The sequence below is a fragment of the Lissotriton vulgaris genome, chromosome 2_1, assembly GCF_964263255.1.
Source record: "Lissotriton vulgaris chromosome 2_1, aLisVul1.2, whole genome shotgun sequence".
NCBI lineage: Eukaryota > Metazoa > Chordata > Amphibia > Caudata > Salamandridae > Lissotriton > Lissotriton vulgaris.
In genome coordinates, this window is record NC_141687.1 from 551717434 (window position 1) to 551739161 (window position 21728).

The window sequence follows — 21728 nt, forward strand, 5'->3', positions numbered from 1 at the left end:
AGTTCAACTCCCCCGTCTATAAACCCAGGAGTAGCTACCAGCGCCAGGATACCTGCCAGGTGACAGCCGCGCTTTATAAATATTTTAAATTAAATAAAATAAAAATCTTTAATGGACGTTTCAAGGAGAGTAGAGCCACAGTGTATTCCTTTGCCCATTCTTCTTCCATTACATAAGTCCATCAGTAATTTTACCCTCTTTGCCAGCCCGAGACCATCCCCTCCAGTCCAGGAGGCCTCTCAGCCCTTTTAAGGCATAGGCCAAGGTTATTAAAGACAATGAGTACAGCATGGATAATTTGCACTTTAGTACTCCATTCCTCCAGCAGCCACAGCTGCAATACTGATTAGTGTGTTCTTGCCAGCACAAAGCCACCATGTCTGAGACAGGATCCTATATTTCCTCCAAGAATGGTAGGCCATTACGACAGACAAATGGGTTCTCCAAATTGTCCATCAGAGCTATAACCTTCCTTTCCTTTCTACCCCGCCGCACCTTACACCACCTTCAGGGCCGCTGATGGAGGACCAGCTGTACATTGTACAGCAGGAAGTGCAAGCTCTTTTGGCTAAAGGTGCCGTAGAGACAGATACTAGCCTCTAAAGTAGGAATTCAAATTTTCTTCTGCTACTTCCTTGTGTTAAAGGAGAACGGAGTCCTATATACTATTTGTATGTGTGCCCTCTCAACGCCTTCCTGCTGAAGGATAAATTCAAGAAGCTCATGCTAGCCCAGGTCTGCTTGTCCTCGACCCTGGAGATTGGATAGTGGCGTTGGTCCTGTTCAAGGCGTGTTTCACCATCCCTGTCCTGTAGGCCCATAGGCGTTACTTGCTGTTCACAGTAGATTATGAGCATTTTCAGTTTGCTGTACTCCCTTTTAGTCTCACTGGCGTTCATGAAAGTGATGACAGTGGTAGCAGCACACCTTCAGAGGTCAGGGGTTCCTGTCTTCCTGTACCTCAATGACTGGCTGTGAAAGGCAGGTTCACCCCAGGTAGTTGTCAATCACCTCCAGACTACGGCAAATCTGTCATCATTGGGATTCACTATCAATGTGCTGAACTCATACCTGACTTCTTCAGAGACGCTCCCCTTCATAAGAGCCATTCTGTATTTGATTTGGTTTCATGCTTTTCCCTCTAAATGGATAGCCCAGGGCATTCATGCTACGATTCCGATCATTTATCCTCTCTCCTCGATTTCAGTGAGTTAGTCTCTGAGGCTGCTAGGATTGATGACCTTCTTTATCCTGCTGGTAAAGCACGCCAGGTGGTATATGCGGGCTCTGCAGTGGGATATGAAGTCTTAGGTTGCCCAATGCCAAGCAGACCACTCCAACCACATCCAGATTTCAGAGGCGACTTCAAAAGAGGAAGTGTTGTCTAATGGACCATGATTGGGTCACCAGCAGACCCTTCATCCTACCCTACCCAGAGCTGACGGTGGTGAAAGGACTGCCAACTGGGGGAGGTGGTGATTAGAGACCTCTGGTCTCTGATGAAGTCCAGGCTCCATATCAACCTTCTGGAGCAGAGTTCCATCTGCTTGGCATTGAAAGCCTTCCTTCCGTCCATCAAGGGGATGCTGGTACAACTGCATCTGACAAAGACTTCTAGCTGCTCATTCATTACCTGTGTATATCCTGATAAACTGATGAGATGGAACACAGGTGCAGAAGGAGCTACACATGCACTCAGGACCCAAAATTGCTTACTATTTTGTAGTGCAAAAGGCTCTTTAGTCACAACTATTGCCTTATGGACACCACTTTGTCAGATTAAGGTTGATTTAAGATTAGGGATAAAATCTGGAAGATTTTTGAGCAGTACCCCTGAGTGCCAATAGGTGGCGTCATTCGGCTCTGTGTAGGCATCATCACTGTCGTCTGCTCTGCAAGGGACTTGCGCAGTACCTATATAGGTGCCACCTTGGCGTACTGATGTAAATTCTTTCTTTTCTTGTGGAAAAGCAAACTGATCCAGTCTGACCTATCCTCTGTCAATTTTTCGATGTTTTTTTGTGAGTCAGCTTTCGACAAATCATGAATGGCAGTTGCACCCGAAGGTGATGCAAGGTCTCTTTCACAACTAGGAAGAATCTTAGCCCAATCTCTTCACCATTAGAGAGAACGCGCAAGGTCAGCCTTTCTGCATGTTGGAGTTTTCAAGGAGTCTCTCGAGCTGAGCCGCGCTTCGCCAAGGGTGGAACGCAGGAGTCGTGTATGCCTAGGAAACTGATGTTAGCTAGAGTCCTCCCAAAAGTAAGTAATTTTAATCCCATCTTTTGTCAAGAATAATTAATTTTTCCATCCATGTTGCTTCTGGTAAAAGCTAGGCTGCAGTTTTCCTCGATAACTGTTTACAACTCTGATGATTTACAGAAAAGGTCCAAATAAAGCATCTTTTTTCAAACTGTAGGTAAACTTTTATAAAAGACTTCAATAAACGATTAAAGAAAATCTATCCAGCAATAAGAACACACTTACCTTCTTGAGAGCTAATTTTAGCGCTGTTCATATTAATTGGCTCTCCTTTTAGACCCATCAAGAATGCTTCATTGCAGCATCTGTCTTGGAAAAGTCATATTGCAATCACTTCTGCTTCCAGAATCAATGAGCAAACGAGATCTCGGCTGTTGAACATTATCCTTTAATAATATGCTGGGTAGCAGCATTGGCTACAACTCAAAGCTTCTTTAAGTGTTCCAAGTTGGATGTGGGCTGGCAGTTATTGCACATTGTTTCCTACATACAAAGCTATCTTTTCAGCACCTTTCTTGTTGCTTCCAAATGTTTTATCAGAATTTGATAAAAATCCTGAAATTGTCCTCAATACTTTTTCTGAATGTTTTTCTGAAACATAAAGGACTCTTCACAGCCTGAATATGATATCATTTATCTTATATTTTGGTCTAAGCCAGACCTATTTAGCATGGAACTCCTTTGGTAAGCATGTCTCTGTGACTTCTATTGCGTGTTGAGTTAACTGTTGTATTCTGGAGTGGTACGGGTTTAAAAGTTAAATCTCAACTGGAGCCATGCATATATTACGGGTTCTTGTTTTATGTTCTTCTGGAGGTAATAAGTAGCTTGGCATAGTTTGCTGCTTCTCAGAAATTCTGCAGATATTACATGTAGGACATAAGTTCCTGCATGAACAGCATGTTTGGTCAAGCAATCATTAATAATATTTGTGGCTCATCGTTTCCCTATTTCTCACTTAGAAAAGGAGCAAAAACTATACATTTATTAGTCCACAATAGTTTACAATATTCCCATAAATCTGAAGTAAAGGAGGACTAGACTTAGTAGTTAGAACAAGTTGCTTGACACAGTGACCCTCACTCAGTTTCAAGTCTCCTTTCCTTCAGACATCGCACCCATTAACCCTGCTTGTTCTTCTTGTGAAACAGCTCCTTTCATCTGAATGGAAAGAAATTAAACACAGGTTTTGGGAAACTGATGAGATGGAACCCAGGTGCAGAAGGAGCTCTACACATACACCTAGGACCCAAAATTGCTTACTCTTTTGTAGTGCAAAAGGTCCTTTAGCCACAACTATTGCCTTATGGACACCACATTTGTCAGATTAAGGTTGATTTAGGATTAGGTATAAAATAGTAATACTGAGTAGCTTGTGGTGGTACAAAATGATTCACTATTACGATTTGTAACACTTTTTAAAATCTGTACTGTTCATAATGTATCACCATCACAGTATCAACTAAATAGCTCTATTAGATTTTTCTAGTAAGACACATTAAATAAAATGAATGTAGCACAATTTGCAGTGGGCAGCCATGGGGTTACTTCAATCTAATAAATGTGAGTAGTGTTTGATCTTGATTTGAAGGTGTCACTGCGGGAAACTTTAAAATGTTTAAAGGGAAATAGAGGACAATAGATAATTTACCTCAATCAGGGTGCAGCGTTTACCTCATTCCTGTGGTCTTGCGTCCCACTGTAGTTAGGTTAGCTGAGGATAATCCTTCACTCTATCCAGATATTCATGGGCAAAGGCTAATAGATCTCTTCCTCTTGATTTGGACACAGTTGATTTGCAAAGCACTGTCAGAAGCTTACAGGCTGAGTCGTTTTCCAATTATTGCATACCCATTTTGGATAAATCTATACTGGCAAATAGATTATCAGGGTTTATTGAATGTGCTTCTACTTCCTTTCCTGAGCAGGCAGTGGAAGCTGTTGATTTCTAATACTCCATCTCTTTCGGATACAGAAGACTGACTTGTAATATGTTTTATTGATATTAGTCAACATACATATTACGTTGTTTGTGCATATTCAGCCATGGTGATAGGTTTTATTCCAAGACTCACTATGTTGTATTAGTGGTATGGGCAGCATTGACTGGAGTAGGATACAAGTTTGTTTATATTGTTTTTGGTTGCCCTTTAGGTAGGAGGAATACCTTGATCAATGTCTTTCTTTCTGAACTTATTTTTCAATACTTACGTGTCATCCTGCTAATAATGTACCTTACCAAAGCTAACAATGCCTCCCGTTGTATTGCAGGCGACAGGTAGAGTGGGAGCCTGCAAGCAGTCTGATTGAAGGGGTTTGTTTGACACTGCAGAGGCAACCAATCATATCCTTCCTGCCTCATCTTAGGTCACTGATCAATGTCTGTGTAAATCTGGTAAGTACCTGTGTTGTCTGTTTATCAAAGTATTGATGTCCTAGACTACCTTCAGCTGTTCAAAATCTTTTGCTGACTCGCTGGACTTGCGATAGACTTACAAGACACCCTAGCCGACTGTCACACTCAGTGATGTTCAATGATGTCAGAGAGATGTCAGTGATGTCAATTCAGATGTCATCAGTGAAGTCATCGGTGATGTCACTGACCATGTCATGAGTGATGTAATATGAGACTTCATCAGCAGTGAATTGTGGGGGCGCGAGTTATAGTTTGCTCTACTAACTATAATGGCCGAATTTCTCTGGTTTTGTACGAGTGAAATGTCCTACTAACTATAACGTCCCTGAAACCTCTGATTTTTCAGTGAATTTCTAAGGTTTTCTAAATGCTAATTTCTAACTATAACTTCCCTCAAACCTATGTTTTTTCAGTGAATATATATATCTATATGTATATATATATATATATATATATATATATATATATATATATATATATATATATATATATATATATATATATATATATATATATATATATATATGATATAGTTAGGTCAGCTGTTCCATAGCAAAAGCATTTTTTGTGTTGCTTATAACTTTGGCCTCCTTTGACAAATTGTCACAAAGCTTAATGGTTCTACAGCGGAGCGGAATTAAACCAAATTTGGCAGGAAGACAGATCTTGCAATGTGATTATTTGGTGTGAAGCCGTTCAGCAGTTTTTGAGATATTAAGGAACATACAAATCTAGATATCTGGACAGTTGGGTTTGAGAGACTCCTGAAAGAGTTGTATACAAGGTAGGGGGATGGTGGGGCTTTTTCCACTCTCAACGTAGTGGGAGGTCCAGCAAAAAAGTGTGGGCCCCTTTGACTGTATTCAAAAAGTGGAATTTTGCTATTCCTCTAGTGACAGAATTGCAGAGTCATATAAGACCAGAGCCAACTAAGCCCCAATCGGGGTTTACAGTTGGGAATCCATTAGTAGGATTGTAATGCCCTCGCACACCCTTTCAGGTGTCATGCTTTATCATATGGGCTGCTCCTCGTTGGGTCGGCGATGCAATACCCAACGGGCTCCCTTAGGTAGGGGCACTTTGTTGGAGATCTTTTATCCAAAAGTCGTATGGTGAAATGCGGGTGTGGGGCCAGAACTGTGTAGATATTGTGAAATATTTTTATTCTGGGGGTCTCCTACCCTAAGTAAAAACATTAAACAAGGCACTGGCCCGAGTGTAATGTCTCGCGTTGGAGTGTCCTTTGTTCACAAAGTGTGGGTCCCAACGATGAACCATGACACCTGAAAGGGTGTGTGAGGGCATTACAATCCAACTAATGGATTCCCAACTGTAAACCCTGATTGGGGCTTAGTTGGCTCCGGTCTTTTATGACTCCTGCAAGAGTCCTTCAATTCCAATTTTAAAAAACAAAGCCTTCTGAGTTGTTTTCCCCTTTGTCCAATTTGCTTACGTGGTAGTCAGACTCCCGTGCGAGCAAGCACTCTGCTAGGCCACCAGCAACATTCTAATTTTGAGCAGTAGCCCTCTGGGATGGGATCCGCAGGGCCTAATAAGACTCACGGAGGGGGGCCACACAACCCCACTCTACGTTATTAAAAACAAGCTCTGGTGGATTGCCTGCCAACGGGCCAAGGAACCTTGGGGAGGTGCACCACATGCCCTCCTTACCTTCTTTTGGGCTCCCCCGGACCTATAATGGATTTTTTGTTAAAAGCCCTGGTGGATGGGGTCCTCTGGCCTAATAAAGCTCAGGGAGGGGGGCAACTTAGATACTGTCCCCTTTAAAAAAAAGGACTAGGGGATGGGGTCACTAAGGCCTAATAAAGCTTGGGGAGGAAGGGCCACATGGCCACCCTTCCCTTCAGAGCGTTGGCTTTACATATGGTTATAAAATATTACTTTATGTTAAAATCAAACGAGAAATTAATTTTAAAAAAATGGAGGCTAAAGTAACGTTGTAGTTAGATGTAATAAAAATGTCTGTTTTTGTTTTTAAAAAATCCTAAGAAATTCACGGATAAAATCAAAGGTTCAAGTAACGTTATAGTAAAGTGAAAATGCCAGTGACAACTTAAACATTTTGAACTAAAAAAAACATAGAAATTCATCAGTTATAGTTAGCTGAGCTAACTATACCTTAAGCCCCTGCCATGCACTGCTTATGACCTCACATATTACATCACTGCATGACACCATGTATGGCATCATTGATGACATCTCAAATGACTTCATTGATGACATCAACCAAGCTTCTTTTGTATACATTGCCCTATAAATAGGTGTAACATTAAAGCTATGAAATTAAGTGCAACATAGCTCAGAATAATATAAAGAATTTGAATTTGAATTTAAAAACATTTATTTAGCGTGCTTTTACCAAGCGGTTTCATGGCGCTTTTAGGTTACGATCAGCATCAGCAGCAAGAGGAGATTAGGCAGGGAAAGCACGGGAAAAAAGAAGAGTTTTAAGATTTTTTCGGAACTCTATATAGGAAGGTGATGTGCGGAGTCGCACAGGGAGAGAGTTCCAAAAAGCTGGAGCGAGGACCGCAAATTTTGCTCCACCAGCTTTTTTCTTTTTGAAGCGGGGGGTGACAAGGAGTGCCATATGGGTGGAACGGAGTTCTCTACCTGGCAAGTAAGGCTTGATGGCTGAGCATATAAACTCAGGAGCGGTGCCCATTCTGGCCTGAAAAGTGAGGCAACCAAGTTTGAATAAGGCTCGCTCTCTCACAGGCAGCCAGTGTAATGCCTGCAGCAAAGGAGTAGCACAATGAAATTTGGGCAGGCCATGGATCAGGCGAGCAGCCTGATTCTGCACTAGTTGCAGGCGATGAATGGCATAGGCTGGCGCGCCATTGTAGATTATGTTACCATAATCGAGGCGCGAGAGCACCATTGCCATCACAATGACTTTTAAAGCCGGGAGGGTAAAGAAGCGGGAGATCTTCCTGATTGTCCTAAGGGAAAAGAAACAGGAGGACACCACTGAACTAACTTGGGAGTGAACAGAAAGTTGTGAATTGAGAAGAATCCCAAGAGTTTTAACTTTGGGGACCGGGAGTGGGGGAACGCCGAGTGATGGGGGCCAATAGGAGGGAGACCAGGGACTGCAACCACCTCCGGTCAAAACCAGCTCTGTCTTATCCGGGTTGAGTTTGAGGTGGTTGCAGTTCATCCAGTTCTGAATGAACAACATAACTGTTTGAACATTCAGGGCGGATGAGGGGGAATGGGAGAGGTTAAAAATTAGCTGGAGGTCATCGGCGTAATTAAACACTGTGACCTCGAGCTGCTGCAACATAAAAATAAGGGGGTAGATGTATAAATTAAACAAAAGAGGGGAAAGTGAAGAGCCCTGGGGTACCCCGCACTCTAGCTTGCGGGAGGCAGCAGTGAAGCCGGCGAGGTGGACCGCCTGGGCCCTCTCGCTCAGGAAGGACTCGAGCCATGAGAAGGCTAGGCCCTCTATGCCCGCCGCCCTGACACGGGTGAGGAGGATGGAGTGGTCCACTGTGTCAAAAGCGGCGGACAGATCTAAAAGTATGAGGGCTTGCGAGAGATTGGTGTCGATGCCTTCACGTAGCCCATCCATCACTGAGATCACCACCTTCTCCGTGGAGTGGAGGGGCCGAAAGCCCGCCTGGCAAGGGGAGAGGCAGTGATTTGTCTCCACGTGAGTGCTCAGGGTACTGGTGACATGGGTTTCTAAAACCTTTCCCAGATAGGGCAGGAGGGAGATGGGGCGATAGTTAGATGGGGATGAGGGATCGGCGCCAGCCTTTTTTAGGATTGGGATGATAACCGCAGATTTGTGAAGACTAGGAACAACACCATTACTGAGTGAGTCATTAAGGAGTGTAAGGGGCGGGATGGGACAGGCTAGAAAGATTTCTCTAAGGATGTGAGCGGGACCAAAATCCAGGGGGGAGCCCGACTTCACCCGTTGGAGCAGTGGGAGAAGTGTGGCCTTGGTCAAGAGGGGAAAATTGGTTAATTTGGAAACGGTGGAACGGGGGGGAGGGGTTAATGAATGTGGATTATGGGAAAGGGATGTTGGTTTTAATCTTTGCGACCTTCTCAATGAAGAACACGTTGAGCGAGTCGCATAGCGATTGGGAGGGAGGAATCATTGCCGTAGCTCTATCAGATGAGGCCAGTTCATGCACAGTGACAAAAATTTCTTTAGATTGGGACTCCGCTGCCAGTATCCTATTAGAATAGAACTCAGTTTTGGCGTTAAGGATGCCTTTTTTGTAAGTCCGAAGAACAGATAGATAGGTGGTTTTTAGCACAGGACAATACGCTCTTCTCCATGCTCGCTTGGCTCTCCGTGCAGCCAATTTCTTCTCCTTAAGATCTGAGGTGAACCATCGATTGGCTGCATGGGCTCGCTTGACCGTAATTCGTCTCAGGGGAGTGAATTCATCGCCCGCTTGAGTCAGCCAGTTGTTAATGGTGGCCAACTGAGCAGGGGCTGCAAGACCTGAAAGGTCAGGCTGGTATTAGCCAGTGACGAGCAAAGGGACGGCATATCGGCTTTGCCCCATTTCCTGATCCAGATGTTCTTAGGGAGCAGGGGTTTGGCCTCAGGGGCTAGGGCAAGGGAAAATGAAATAAACGAATGGTCTGACCAGGGACAGGGGGAAATAATGGGAGATGTGGTGTGGATGTTCAGGGTCCAGATCTGATCCAACGTGTGACCCTGTATGTGAGTGGAACTGTGAATGTGAGGCGTAAAATTAAGGCTGGTCATAAGGTCAGTGAACTCCTTAGATAGGGAGCTTTCCGCAGGATCGTTTGGCCAGAAGTTAAGGTCCCCTAGGACTAACACTGACGAATTATTTATCGCCAGTGTGGCCAAGAGATCCTGGAGGCTGGAGACAAAGGAAGGAGTGGAGTGAGGGGGGCGGTAGATAAGAACAGAGGTCAGGGGGGTCTGATAGGAGGTCGAGCATGTTACCAGATAATCTACTTCAGGGATGGGAGGGAAGGGAAGGATCTGAAAATGGAGGTCAGTGCGAGCTATCAAGGCCACTCCTCCGCCTCTCCTGCCCTCCGGACGGTCCGCTCGAATAGCAGAGTATGAAGGGGGCAATGCAGCTAGAACATTGGGCAGGGAGTCAGCCTTGAACCAGGTCTCCGTTAGAAACAGGAAATCCGGTTCGTGTGTGTCGATGTAATCAAATAGCTCGTACTGATGGTTAACCGCCGACCTAGTATTCAAAAGCGTGGCCGCGCTATTAAATACCGGATTATGGGAGGTAAAGGGGGAGGGGAAATATGCGGGGGGTAGCAGGCGAAGAGATCAGCTGTGATATGATCACAGGTGGTGTGCGAGAGGGGAGAGAGAGCAGACCAAGATGGGTCAGAAAGTCGGTAACAGAGAGAATCATCATTCCTATCATACATACAATCCCCAAAGGTAAAACAATGTTAAAGAAATCTATGATAGATTTTCTTACTTTATAGGTTTATCTCCTGTTGATTCACCTTATTTTCCTCATCGCAACAACACTAAGATTTTTGCCAAATTTGCAGAGCTCACAATAGAGCAGTTCATCTCGCTTATAAGGTTCACAAAGTCTATCTCCCCACTCAACCCCTCTCCCCCTTCAGTAGCCACACTTGCACCAAAATCCATTGCTTCAAATCTCATCACTATCTTCCATTACATGATTACCACTGATCTTTTTCCTTCCCTATTTCAAGATTGCCCTTTCCAGCAAAACTTCTGGAAACAATTATGAATTTTTAGCTGGCCATGTTTATACAAGATAGCATCCTTTTAGACCCCACTTAATATAGATTGAGAGGATGGCACAGTACCTAGACAGCCTTAATCAGGGCAACAGAAGAGATCAGAGAAACACTTGATCATGTAGGCAGAGTAGCCCTTAATTTGATCGACCTGTTTGCAGCTTTTGATACAATTAATCATGAGCTGCTGCCAGGCCTAATATCTGATATTGGAATTAGAGGAGTAGCTCTTGACCTCCTAAAATCTTTTTTGGCAGGTCGGAAACGACACGTCTCTCTAAATGAGTTTACTTCAGATTGTTTCTTCCTACCTTGCGGAGTGACCCAAGGCTCTTCACTAAGGGTGCCTCTGTTTAATGTTTATATATCTAACTTGGCAGATTTGATTTGACAGTTTGGATTCTTGCTAACCTCATATGCTGACAACATACAAATTGTTGTTTTCTAAGCAGAGAATGATCCCAACATCGATTCCAGAATTAGGGACTGCATACGGGCAGTTAATGCAAGGATGATTAATAACTGATTAAAGTTAAACTCTAGAATAACATATGTGATTGTTTTTAGAAAGCCATCATCCTTATGGTCCCACTCCTGGTGGCCATAAGAGCTAGGAACCCTTACAACCCCGGTCAAATCGACCCGTAACCTTGGAGTGATTATTGATGAGAGACTTACCTACAAGGAGCAGGTAAATACAGTCTCTTCTGTTTTTTATACTATCAAGATACTAAAAAAGATCCTTCCTTTCTTTTTACGTTCTACTTTGCAAAAAAACGTAGTCACTTCTATGGTGATTTCAAAACTTGTAATGGACTATATTCCAATGTACAACAGCAACATTTGAATAAATTACAGCTCATACAGAATGCAGCTGCACGTCTCCCCCTGGGCATTCCCAAATTTAAATTGGCCGCTGTAGCATTAAAGCAGCTACACTGGCTGCCGATAAGACAGAGAGTGGAATTAAAGGTCCACTGCATTGTCCTTAAGGCCCTGCATGGCATGGGACCTGACCACCTGAAGAAGAAATTTACTTGTTACAGGCCATCGAGAACCTTAAGGTTCGCCACAGCTAACAATGTAACAGTTCCAAAATTCAGACTGTCCTCCTTGGGAGGGAGAAGCTTTGTTCACAGTGCATCTCGCTTATGGAATGCCCATTCAATCCATTAAAAAAATATGAACAATCCCTTGGCATTAAAGAAAGCTTTTAAAACCTGGCTTTTTAACTCCTTATGAATCACATCTTCTACGCTTTGACACTGTTGAGGTAGGTTCTGCTCGATCTTAGTGCCAAGACACCTCTGGGTAATCATTGCGCTTAATGAATAAAATCAACATAACACAGCATTCCTCACCAAACCGAACCTCCTCCCCATTCTTTCGAATGGACTCATACAGTGCATTGATTAGATTTCAATCTAGAAGTCTTCACACTGCCACATCCTGACCTAAATGGCTCCGCCCATCGGCGCGGACAGAGATCATAAAGAAACTGACAGCTTGCGAAGATGGCGCATGCATACGGGCTCCAACCGCATTATCGAAGGAAAGTAACTTTTGTGTTGCTACACTTTTTTTTATAGATATTACAGGATTCATATATGAAATGAGAAATAACGTTTGAAAATCAGCTTTACCACACCTATTTCCACACAAAATTCCCAAATGCAAGCCCTTTTTCCAGGGATGTTTCAAACATATTTGACTTTGTTGATTTTTCTCCGGTAGCGCATCAGCTACTGCCTGTAGCCACATGACTCAGAATTCACATGACCGCCCAAATCAGAATTAAGAGGCTACTCATAGTGAGGGCTTAAGCTGGGTAAAATAATAGCACAGGTAAATCAGATTTTGCTATTTTGTAGCACATTAAATAAGCCATGATGAGAAAATCCCTGCAAAGAGAAGCCATTCATTCCTCTGCTGGATAGGAGACAGCTCCCTCTCCTCATTTTACAACCACACAACCAGATGAAATTAATCCTAACAGCCAGATTAACATTTTGGCCGACAGAGTATTCTCCATCTGACTAGCAGAGCATTTAACATTATCCAGGCCGACACTGCTCTGGCTACCCAATTTAGAAATGACTGTCAAGCAGGAACTGCCGTTACAGCAGTTCCTGTGAATGTGTTTTTAAGTTTGGCATGTGGCTTCTTCAACATAACAGCGCCATCCTTCAAATGTATTTCTTTTATTTTCAAATAGTATGCCCCTCTCACTGGGATCTAGAGTAGTCGGTGAAACATTGGGATTTACTTTTTGAAAAAAAAAACTCCCCTTGTAATGGAAGGTGGGGAGAGGGGGTGTCGATTAGGCATTTTTCAGTGCTCCTTACTGCCTGGATTTTCCTGGTAGTGATGGGCAGTGAAAACTGACTTGTTTGTCTGGCCATCTAAATTAGGTGAGTGGACATAGGGGTCAGCCTCTGACAGCCCTTCTTGCTTCATTGGGTCATCGGAGGTGTGTGACCATGGCCAAGACGGAGTAGTCTACACCAGGGTGACACCACTGGTCACCTGCATATAAGTCGGCAGGCGGACCATTATCTTGGCTGCAAGGATATTCTACCACGATTAAGATTGAGTATCCTACTGCCAAGATATAAATCAGGCCCATAGAGCCTCATTTATTTATTGGCAGCTAGGGCTAACTCCATCAGAGCAACGAAGTATATTATTCTGTTGCCCTGACTGAGTCCACACCCACCAAATTTAGAAATGACTGCCAAACCGGTGGTTATTTCAAAAGCATTGGCACAAATCACCATCTTTGCAGGAGGAAACCGCATTTTCCTCAGCCACACCACGGAATTGCTCAGGATTGACCACAACTGCATCCATTTCTCCTTTACTAAACCCACTGCACACAAGTGCGTGCGCCGCCTCCCACGCATGCCTTGAGAGTTATCTTATCTCCCATGGCGAAGGGGGCATTTATAGTTTTTCACTGCCCTTTACTGCCAGGGTTTGCTTAGCAGTGACAGACAGTAAAAAACAGCTGTTTGTCTGCCCATCTAAATTAGGTGGGCAGACAAGTAGCTAATTCTCTGATGGCCCTTTCTCTGTCGGTCCAATGGAGATGTTTAGCCACAGCGGAGTTGGAGAAGTCTCTGCCTGAGGACGCCTTCCCCTTTGTGTTGGGTAGCAATAATATTTATCTGAAAGAGTCTCTTAGTTATAGATTACTCACCTTAAAATTACCCCCAGGCGTTAGACTGGATCTGGAGATTTTTTTCTTAGGACTACCCCTGCGCGTATGTAGGTGGCATCGGTCGCCTCAGCGTCCGTCGTCGGCATTGTGTTCACCGGTATGATGTTGTGGTGTCTATTTAGATGCTGCCCCTGCACGCTGACATCAGTTCTTTCTTTTTTTGCACCAGCCTAGCGCAGATCCGGAGACAGCTACCCCTTTAGTCACTTGTTGACTAAGCTTTTTTTTTTTTACTTTTGTTGACTTCTTTTTTGAGTCTTCGACTCCTGGTGCACGAGGGATGTCCCATCGTGGGACCGGCTTCATACCCTGCGAGACCTGTCACAAACTGATGTATGAGACGGACCTGCACCTCGTGTGCCTCTGGTGGCTGGAACCTGACCACGACCCGAAGTCGCGCTCCCACTGTCGGGCCATGAATCCTAAGTCTTTGCGGAAGTGGTCCCAAAAGCTTTTGGAGGCTCATCAGTCGGCTCTGTGTCGTTCCCAGTCCCGCTCGAGAGGAAGGTCTTGAGACTGGTCGCTGAGACCCCACACCTTGTTGCACTCCAAGTCATTCAAGTCTTTGGTAAGTTGAAGCACAAGAAGAAGACAAAGAAGCACTGTTGCGCTTCCCCTTCTTCCCGTTGGTCGGCTGAAGCAACGTGGGCCCCGGAGCATTGTCGCTCGAAGGCTCCGTCTTCATTGCCTCCTTCTGGGACGACTCTGTGCCTCTCTCCCTTTCTGGAAGCCAGAACGTCCCCAGCCCAGCTTTGTGCAATTTACAATGCTCTCCACTCCATCTTTGGGCAGTCTGACTCCGCTGGTACGCCTTTGGGGTTCTGGACCTTTGAAGCCGGCGGCTCCGGCACTGGAGGACCTCCAAGCATCCAGGCCGGGATCCAGATCGACGCAGGTTGACCTTACTCAACCTTCTCCCGTGCTTATCTCGGTGACGATGCCCCCCGCGCCGGCCGTGCCCCCAGCCAGCGTTGTCCCCATCCTCACCCCCAGATAGACCTGGACCCGGACCGACATCGTCCAACGCCGAATCTGATTCTGGAGGATACTTTTGTTCCCCTGTTCATCCCCGGTGTTCCCTATCACCCGGAAGGTGGTGATGAGGATTGGGAGGGTTCTTCTGACCCTATAGCAGACCAGCTAGGACAGCCAAACTGGAGAGAGGACCTGGGTGACGCCAGTGGTCTGGACACCTCTTCTGACCTTGCCATGCTTTCTGCCCCTACCGTAGCTATGGAGGAGAGAGCATCTTATGCTGTGGTGGTGAGAAGGGCAGCTGAGGCCCTGGGCCTGGAGCTCACTTCGGTGGCAGTCAGGACTCATTTCATGACAGAGGTGCTTCAACCGGCGGCAACCTCATTTGAGCCCCTTTTTTCATTCAACAAAGACTTCACTGACGTCCTTCTGAGCACCTGGTCCAAGTCCAGCAAAGGGACTCCTGTGGAATGGATGATTGCCCGCCGCCCACCGCCCAGCCCCAGGTGACCCAGTTTTCCTCAGCCTACACCCTTCCCCCGAAAGCTTGGTAGTCCATGCCTCTTCCTGTAAGGGCACATTCCCTTCTGCTCCCCCAGATAGGGAATCCAAGAAACTGGATCATCTTGGGAAGCGCATGTTCTCTTCCTCCAGTTTGGTATTGCGATCCATGAATACTTCCCTGGGGAGAGACCCGGGCCGTTCTCTTCCAAGCAGTAGCAGATGAGAGAGACGCAGCCAAATTCATGATTCGATGTGGACTGGATAACACCGACTCACTAGGCAGAATGATTGTGACGTCGGTAGCCCTTCGGCGCTACGCCTGTTTGAGGACATCTGGATTTTCCGGGAATGTCCAGGCAACCATGCAGGACATGCCCTTTGATGACCGTCACCTTTTTGGTGACAAGGCAGACTCTGCGCTGGAATGCTTTAAGGATTGCTGAGCTACAGCCAGATCTTTGGTCCTTACAGCTGCGACTCTTCTACCTCAGTCTGCTTTTCGCCCCTTTCGTGGCTACGGAAAGGCACCCCAACGCGTTCAGCCCAAACCAGCCACGGGTTCATGCAAGCTACCTAGTCTCAGCATGGTTGTGGATGTGGGACCCAGCGTCGTGAGTCCAGGGGCCAGCAGGCGGGCCAGTTCACCCTTACCACCCCTACAGCTGCCGCTAAACATTCCTAGTCCGACCTTTCAGGACCATCAAACGCCAGTGGGTGACAGGAATCGCCATCACCTTCCCCACTGCCACACCATCACGTTGGACAGGTGGGTTTGCAGTTAGTCCGATGGGGCTACTCCCTCCCCTTCTAGACTACCCCTCACTCCATGCCACCATCTTTCGATCACATGTCGGAGGATCATTTGGCACTTCTCCACCAGAAAGTTTCAGCTGTCTTGACCAAGGGAGCTATAGGAAGGGTCCCAGCGCCACAAGTAGGTTGTGGTTGCTATCCCTGCTACATTCTGGTGCCCAAGAAGGACAGAGGCCTGCGTCCTATTCTAGACATCAGGGGCCTCAACCACTTCCTCCGGGAGGAGAAGTTTAAAATGTTGACCTTTGCTCAGGTCCTTTCTGCCCTCGACCCTGGAGACTGGATGGTGGCGCTGGACTTGCAGTATGCCTATTTTCTCACCCCTTTCCTGCTTGCCCACAGACGCTACCTGCGGTTCACGGTAGACCACGAGCATTTTCAGTTCACCGTGCTCACCTTTGGCCTTACCAGTGCCCCTCGCAGGTTCACGAAAGTCATGGCGTGGGTCTCAGCTCATCTGCGCAGATTAGGGTTTGAAGTCTTCCCCTACCTTGACGACTGGCTGTTAAAGGCGAGCTCACCCCAGGCTGTTGCCTCCCACCTCCAGACTAGAGCCGACCTCCTGCATTTGCTGGGGTTCACTATAAATGTGCTGAAGTCACACCTGACTCCCTCTCAGACACTCCCTTTCATCGGACTGTTCTGGGCACATTACAGTTGCAGGCCTAACCTCCAGGGTCGGACTGGCACCCAAAACAGGCCCTGGCAAAGTGCTTGGCCAGCCCCCCAGAGGTTTGGGGGTGCGGACAAGCTGTTTACTGGAGCCAGTTTCTGCTGATTTCCTTACATCGGCGTATATTGCAGTATGCTGCAAAAAAAACGGCCTTGTAACTAAATCAGCCACCAGGGTCCCAAAACCACCACCCAACCCTGGCGGCCCACCGGGGAAATGCCAGGTCCCCACTATGGCCAGTCCGGCACGCTATCCTCACGAGCAGCGAGTCCAGGATATTCAGGCTATGATATCGATGTTTCAGCCTCTATCCCGGATTTCGGTGAGAATGACCCTGCGACTGCTGGGCCTCATGTCCTCCTGCGTCTTGCTGTGGTGGATCATGCCAGATGACATATGTGGGCTCTGCAGTGGGACCTAAAGTTCCAGTGGGCGCAACATCAGGGGAATCTTTCCAACTACGTCCACATCTTGGAGGGGACTGCGCAAAACCACACTTGGGTCAGAGGCAGATCCCTCTCCCTTTCCCAACCAGACCTCACAGTGGTGACAGATGCATCACTCCTGTGATGGGGTGGCCATCTGGGAGAGGCGGAGATCAGAGGCGTCTGGTCTTTGGCAGGGTCCGGGCTCCATATCAACCTGATGCAACTCCAGGCGATTCGTCTGTCACTGAAGGCATTCCTTTTCTGTCTCAAAGAGAAAGTGGTGCAGGTGTTCGCAGACAACAGAACCGCCTCAGTACTACTGCAACAAACAGGGCAGGGTTGGGTCTTTGACAGAAAACAACATTTACAACGCAGTCATCACATCGCACTACATTTACAACACAGTAATTATATCGCAACATCCTTTACAATGCATGCCACTACAATGCAGCCATTAAATTGCATGCCACTACAACGCATGTCACTACAATGCAGGCATTACATCGCATGTCATTACAATGCATACCCTTACAATGCATAGTACCCGTACACTATCCAAAACTTACCATAATGTTCCACCCCATGGAGTTAGAATGGTAATTTTTACCCCTACACTATCCAAAACTTACCCTACTGTTGCACCCCCTGGAGTTAGAATTATAATTTTTACCCCCACACTATCCAACACTTAACTTAAATGCAATGTATGGTATGTGTTGTAATGGTATGCGTTGTAAAGGTATAATGCTATGTAATAAAATGCGTTGTAAATGTAGGCGTTGTAATAAATATATGCGTTGTAAGGGATGTTGTGGTGTAAAAACTGCATTTTAAAGGCATGCGTTGTAATTGTATGCGTTGTAATGTCATACATTTGTCTTGGACTCTATGACAAGAGGCTCTTCATCTCTGGACATGTCTAAAACATCAGGGCATGACTGGTGGTTCAACAACTGGCAGGTTCTCTGAACGCCAGGGTGGATGAACTAAGCTGGCGGTGCATGCTGTATCAGGAATGGCATCTTCACTCAGAGGTTGTGCAAGGTCTCTTTCAGTTTTGGGGAGAACCTTGGTTAGGTCTGTTCGTCACCGAAGAGAACACACAATATGAGCAATTCTGCGCTTTGAAATTTCCAAGAGTGGCACTCGCTCTGCAACATTTTTCGTGCGAGTGGAACTGCGGCCTCGTGTATGCTTTTCTGTCTGTACCACTTCTGCCCAGAGTGCTGAAGAATATCAAGCAAGACTGGGCCTAAGTCATTCTTGTGGCTCCAGGCTGGGCACGAAAAATCTGGTGCCCAGAACTCCTGAGCATGGCCATTGATCCTCCATTCAGACTGCCTCTTCGGGAGGATTTTCTGTCCAGCAGCAGGGGAGGGTTCCTCACCCAAACCTGTCCAGCCTCCACCTCCTTGCCACTAACACAGTATATGCCATGAGACATATTTTAGTTATAGATTCCTTACCGCCCCCTCCCATCCTTCCCACTCTGTGGACTGATTTCTAGGGGCAGGGACTTACTTGCAAGGCCCTAGTTTAGCGCACCAGTCTTGCAGGGCTTTGCACTTCTGGCGTGGAAAGTCGTGTCAGAACTGACGTCAGCACACAGGGGTGGTGTCTAAATAAACACTGCAACAACATCCCAGCGAACACGACGCCTATGACGTATGCGGAGTCGACTGATGCCACATACCGACGCGCAGGACTACTGATAAGAAAAAATTGTCTGGATACAGTCTGACACCTGGGGGTAATTCTAAGGTAAGAAATCTATAACTAACATATGTCTCGTACAGATACATTGTTACTAAACGTAAGTAACTTGTTCTTTAAGAGAGGGCAGTGGTCTCACGGACCACTGCCTACTTTAAAAAATTAAACAGAAATGTTTCATTTTTAAATGCATCACGTTTTCCTTTTAGGAAAATGGCTGCATTAAAAAAAACTACTTTGTTTAAAAAGCTAGTAGCCCATTCCAAAAAGAGTTGCAAATTGCGACCTGCCTCATGAATATTGATGAGGCAGGTCATTTGCGACCCCATTGGTAATCGCTAAAAGTGTCTGAGACACATTAGCGTATTACGTTTTGCAAGTCGCAAATTGCGACCCCCAAAACAGAATGGTCTTGCATCTGGCCTTTGGTGTCATCTACTGGTATTAACCATGTTATATACCTTATCATTACTAATAGTGCCTGCTGGCCACTATTATCTTTTATACAGATAACAAATTATTGTAGCACAAGTGTGAGGCTGTGAAATTGCATTGGACCTAGGAAAAATAATGATCTCCCCCTTCACAAGCCACTATTCTTATCATCCTGCTCCCATGCTAACATTATGTTATAATTTTTTTATGTTGAATAAACTGGATGCGTGTGTATGTTTGTTCAGTGTGGAAAAAGTGCACACGTCTCAACATCTTATATGAAAACAGTGTACATGTCCAGCTTCATACGACATCATTCTGTATTCTAATGAATGGTCGACAGATGTCAAATCAGGAAGTTGACACTTTAAGGAATAAGGCAGGAGCAGTATAGTCAAAAGGTTTGTGTGGAAGTTGTTATAATTATTAAGAGTAAATAATGAATTCATATAATACGCTTTGCAAACTGAATCATTTGAGGTAGCTCATAACAGATCATCACTTCCCAAATGAAACAGTTACTGATGCCAAATGAAGATCCCCCAACGTTTACTCATCAGTTAGTGCCTAGTTCTTATTCCTGCATCTGATCCCTACCTCTTGACAGCCCTTTGTTGAGATTCAATCAGGTTCACAGTTTATAGGAACACAGACATACATTTACATATAAACATGCATTTCTGAAGTCAGAAGACACAACTGTCACAAAAGATCAAGTCTCAAATAGACCTATTTGTGGAAGCAGTGGACCCTTGGTATCAGTTTGGATTACCTGTGCAGAAAATAAATTCCTTGCCTGCGATAGGAAGCCTGCTACATGAAATGTTTTCCTCCTTTAGATTTTACTGGAAAGAGGTAGTAAAATGTAAGTAGGAGAGCCTCGTTTTTCGGGTTCAATATATCCACACAGCACACAAATGTATGTATGTTGGTAATACTGATCATGATTTCTGTATTGCAGGTAATGGGAGTCGTAGGACCTTCAAGTGTGGCAGACGGACTACCTCTCCTTCATCTCAGCCCATACCTTTCTCCACCACTCCCCTTCAGCACAGCGGTTGTCCGCCTGGTTGCTTTACAGATCCAGGTGTGTCTTTGTTTTGCAAATACATATTTCTACTTCTGAAATATTCTTGTTCTTAGATAATATTAGATGTCCTGTCTGTAGGAAATGTCTGTGTAATCTAACCAGATTTTTCAAATATGTTTAGATTGGTTTTGATGAATTTTTGGCTCTGAGGACTGGGAGATTGACATTCGGTCTTCTAGTGCGTGTGATCTGACCCTAAAATATAGTGTACAATTGGCTATACCATAATTGCTTTTTAATCTTTAAAGTTGGCCATAGTAACAAGGCACAGGAAATTAACACTGGTGCAAAAGTTAAATGTCACATGTAAACTGCTTTGGACATTTACCCCCTTGACATGCACAATCAATATATTCGACTCGTAAAAGACTGGCTTAACGCCTACTATTGTAGCATTGATGGTTGCAACCAAAAATACAGACACTGCACATGTCTAAGCAAACTATTTTTGACATTTATAAAAACATACTTTTAAGCATTATCTTAGTCACCCACATGGGTGCATAGTAACCCAGAAGGCTTGTTGCTATTAATGAAAAAAATGGGTTAAGTAGTATGTCGCTAAAGTGACAAGCTACAAAGTGCTTTTTACTATTGAAGGGGCTTGTTTGTGATTAAATATCACCTTTTCGCTAGCGTTCCAAGATGGCGGACGCTCTCTAGGCGAGCTCCCGTAGCCCATTCGATAATCTATTAAATATCCTACCTTATCGTCCCTGTGGCGGCTTGGAAGACCTCCATTGACACCACGAATGGAAGACGTCCTGGTGGGATGGAGCGAGGCCGCACGGAGGCCTCCTGGTAGCACAGCCTGGCGGAAACACTGCGGCAGGTGTCTGGAGGCTGTGAAGAAACTTAGGTGGCGCTAAAATCTGGGGCTGTAGCGGAGCACCTAACGTTTGTGTCTCGGCGGAGAGGGTCCGTCAGGCGCCTTGACACTGTGGGGAGACTTTGCCCCCAGAGAGGCCCACCAATTGCTGCGGCTTGACCATGAATGCAGCGATTGTATCGGAGGTGCGGTGACCAGTGTGACGGCCTGGTGAGTAACGCTCCACGGGGGAACTGGAGATGGGCCCCCTGTAATTGGCGGCTAGATCAGGCCGCAGGAGCTGGCGGCGACGGTCTGCGCTACCAGGCCCGGCATCAGACAGAGTTGAGGCCTGCGGCCGAAGATACTGTTGGGGGCGGGCCTAGTGGCCCATTGTTGCACAGTGGACCTGCTCCCCTGGTGGAATTTGCTGGGGCTTATCAAACACACTTCCTGGCTCTGCTGGGGCACTGAATCACAGTGACTGCGGAGGAGCCTGTGGGGCCTGGCCTGCTAGAAGCGCATGTGGAGCGGGGGCCCACAGGGAGGATACTCCGCTACGATTCACCCTAGGGAAGGAGGCGATCTGCACTTGGCGAAGAGCGTGTGATGTCTGGCCCCGGGCTGG

At 45.8% G+C, this 21728-nt stretch overlaps 1 protein-coding gene across 1 annotated transcript in view; it reads left to right on the plus strand.

Moving 5' to 3' along the window:
• The window catches only part of UNC80 (unc-80 subunit of NALCN channel complex), a 2521865-nt gene that overhangs the window by 1974516 nt on the left and 525621 nt on the right, over window positions 1-21728 (plus strand). Inside the window, exons 52-53 of the mRNA XM_086955549.1 lie at window positions 4534-4657; window positions 20164-20289. Coding sequence (XP_086811675.1) covers window positions 4534-4657; window positions 20164-20289 — 250 coding nt within the window. The remainder of the gene's footprint in view (window positions 1-4533; window positions 4658-20163; window positions 20290-21728) is intronic.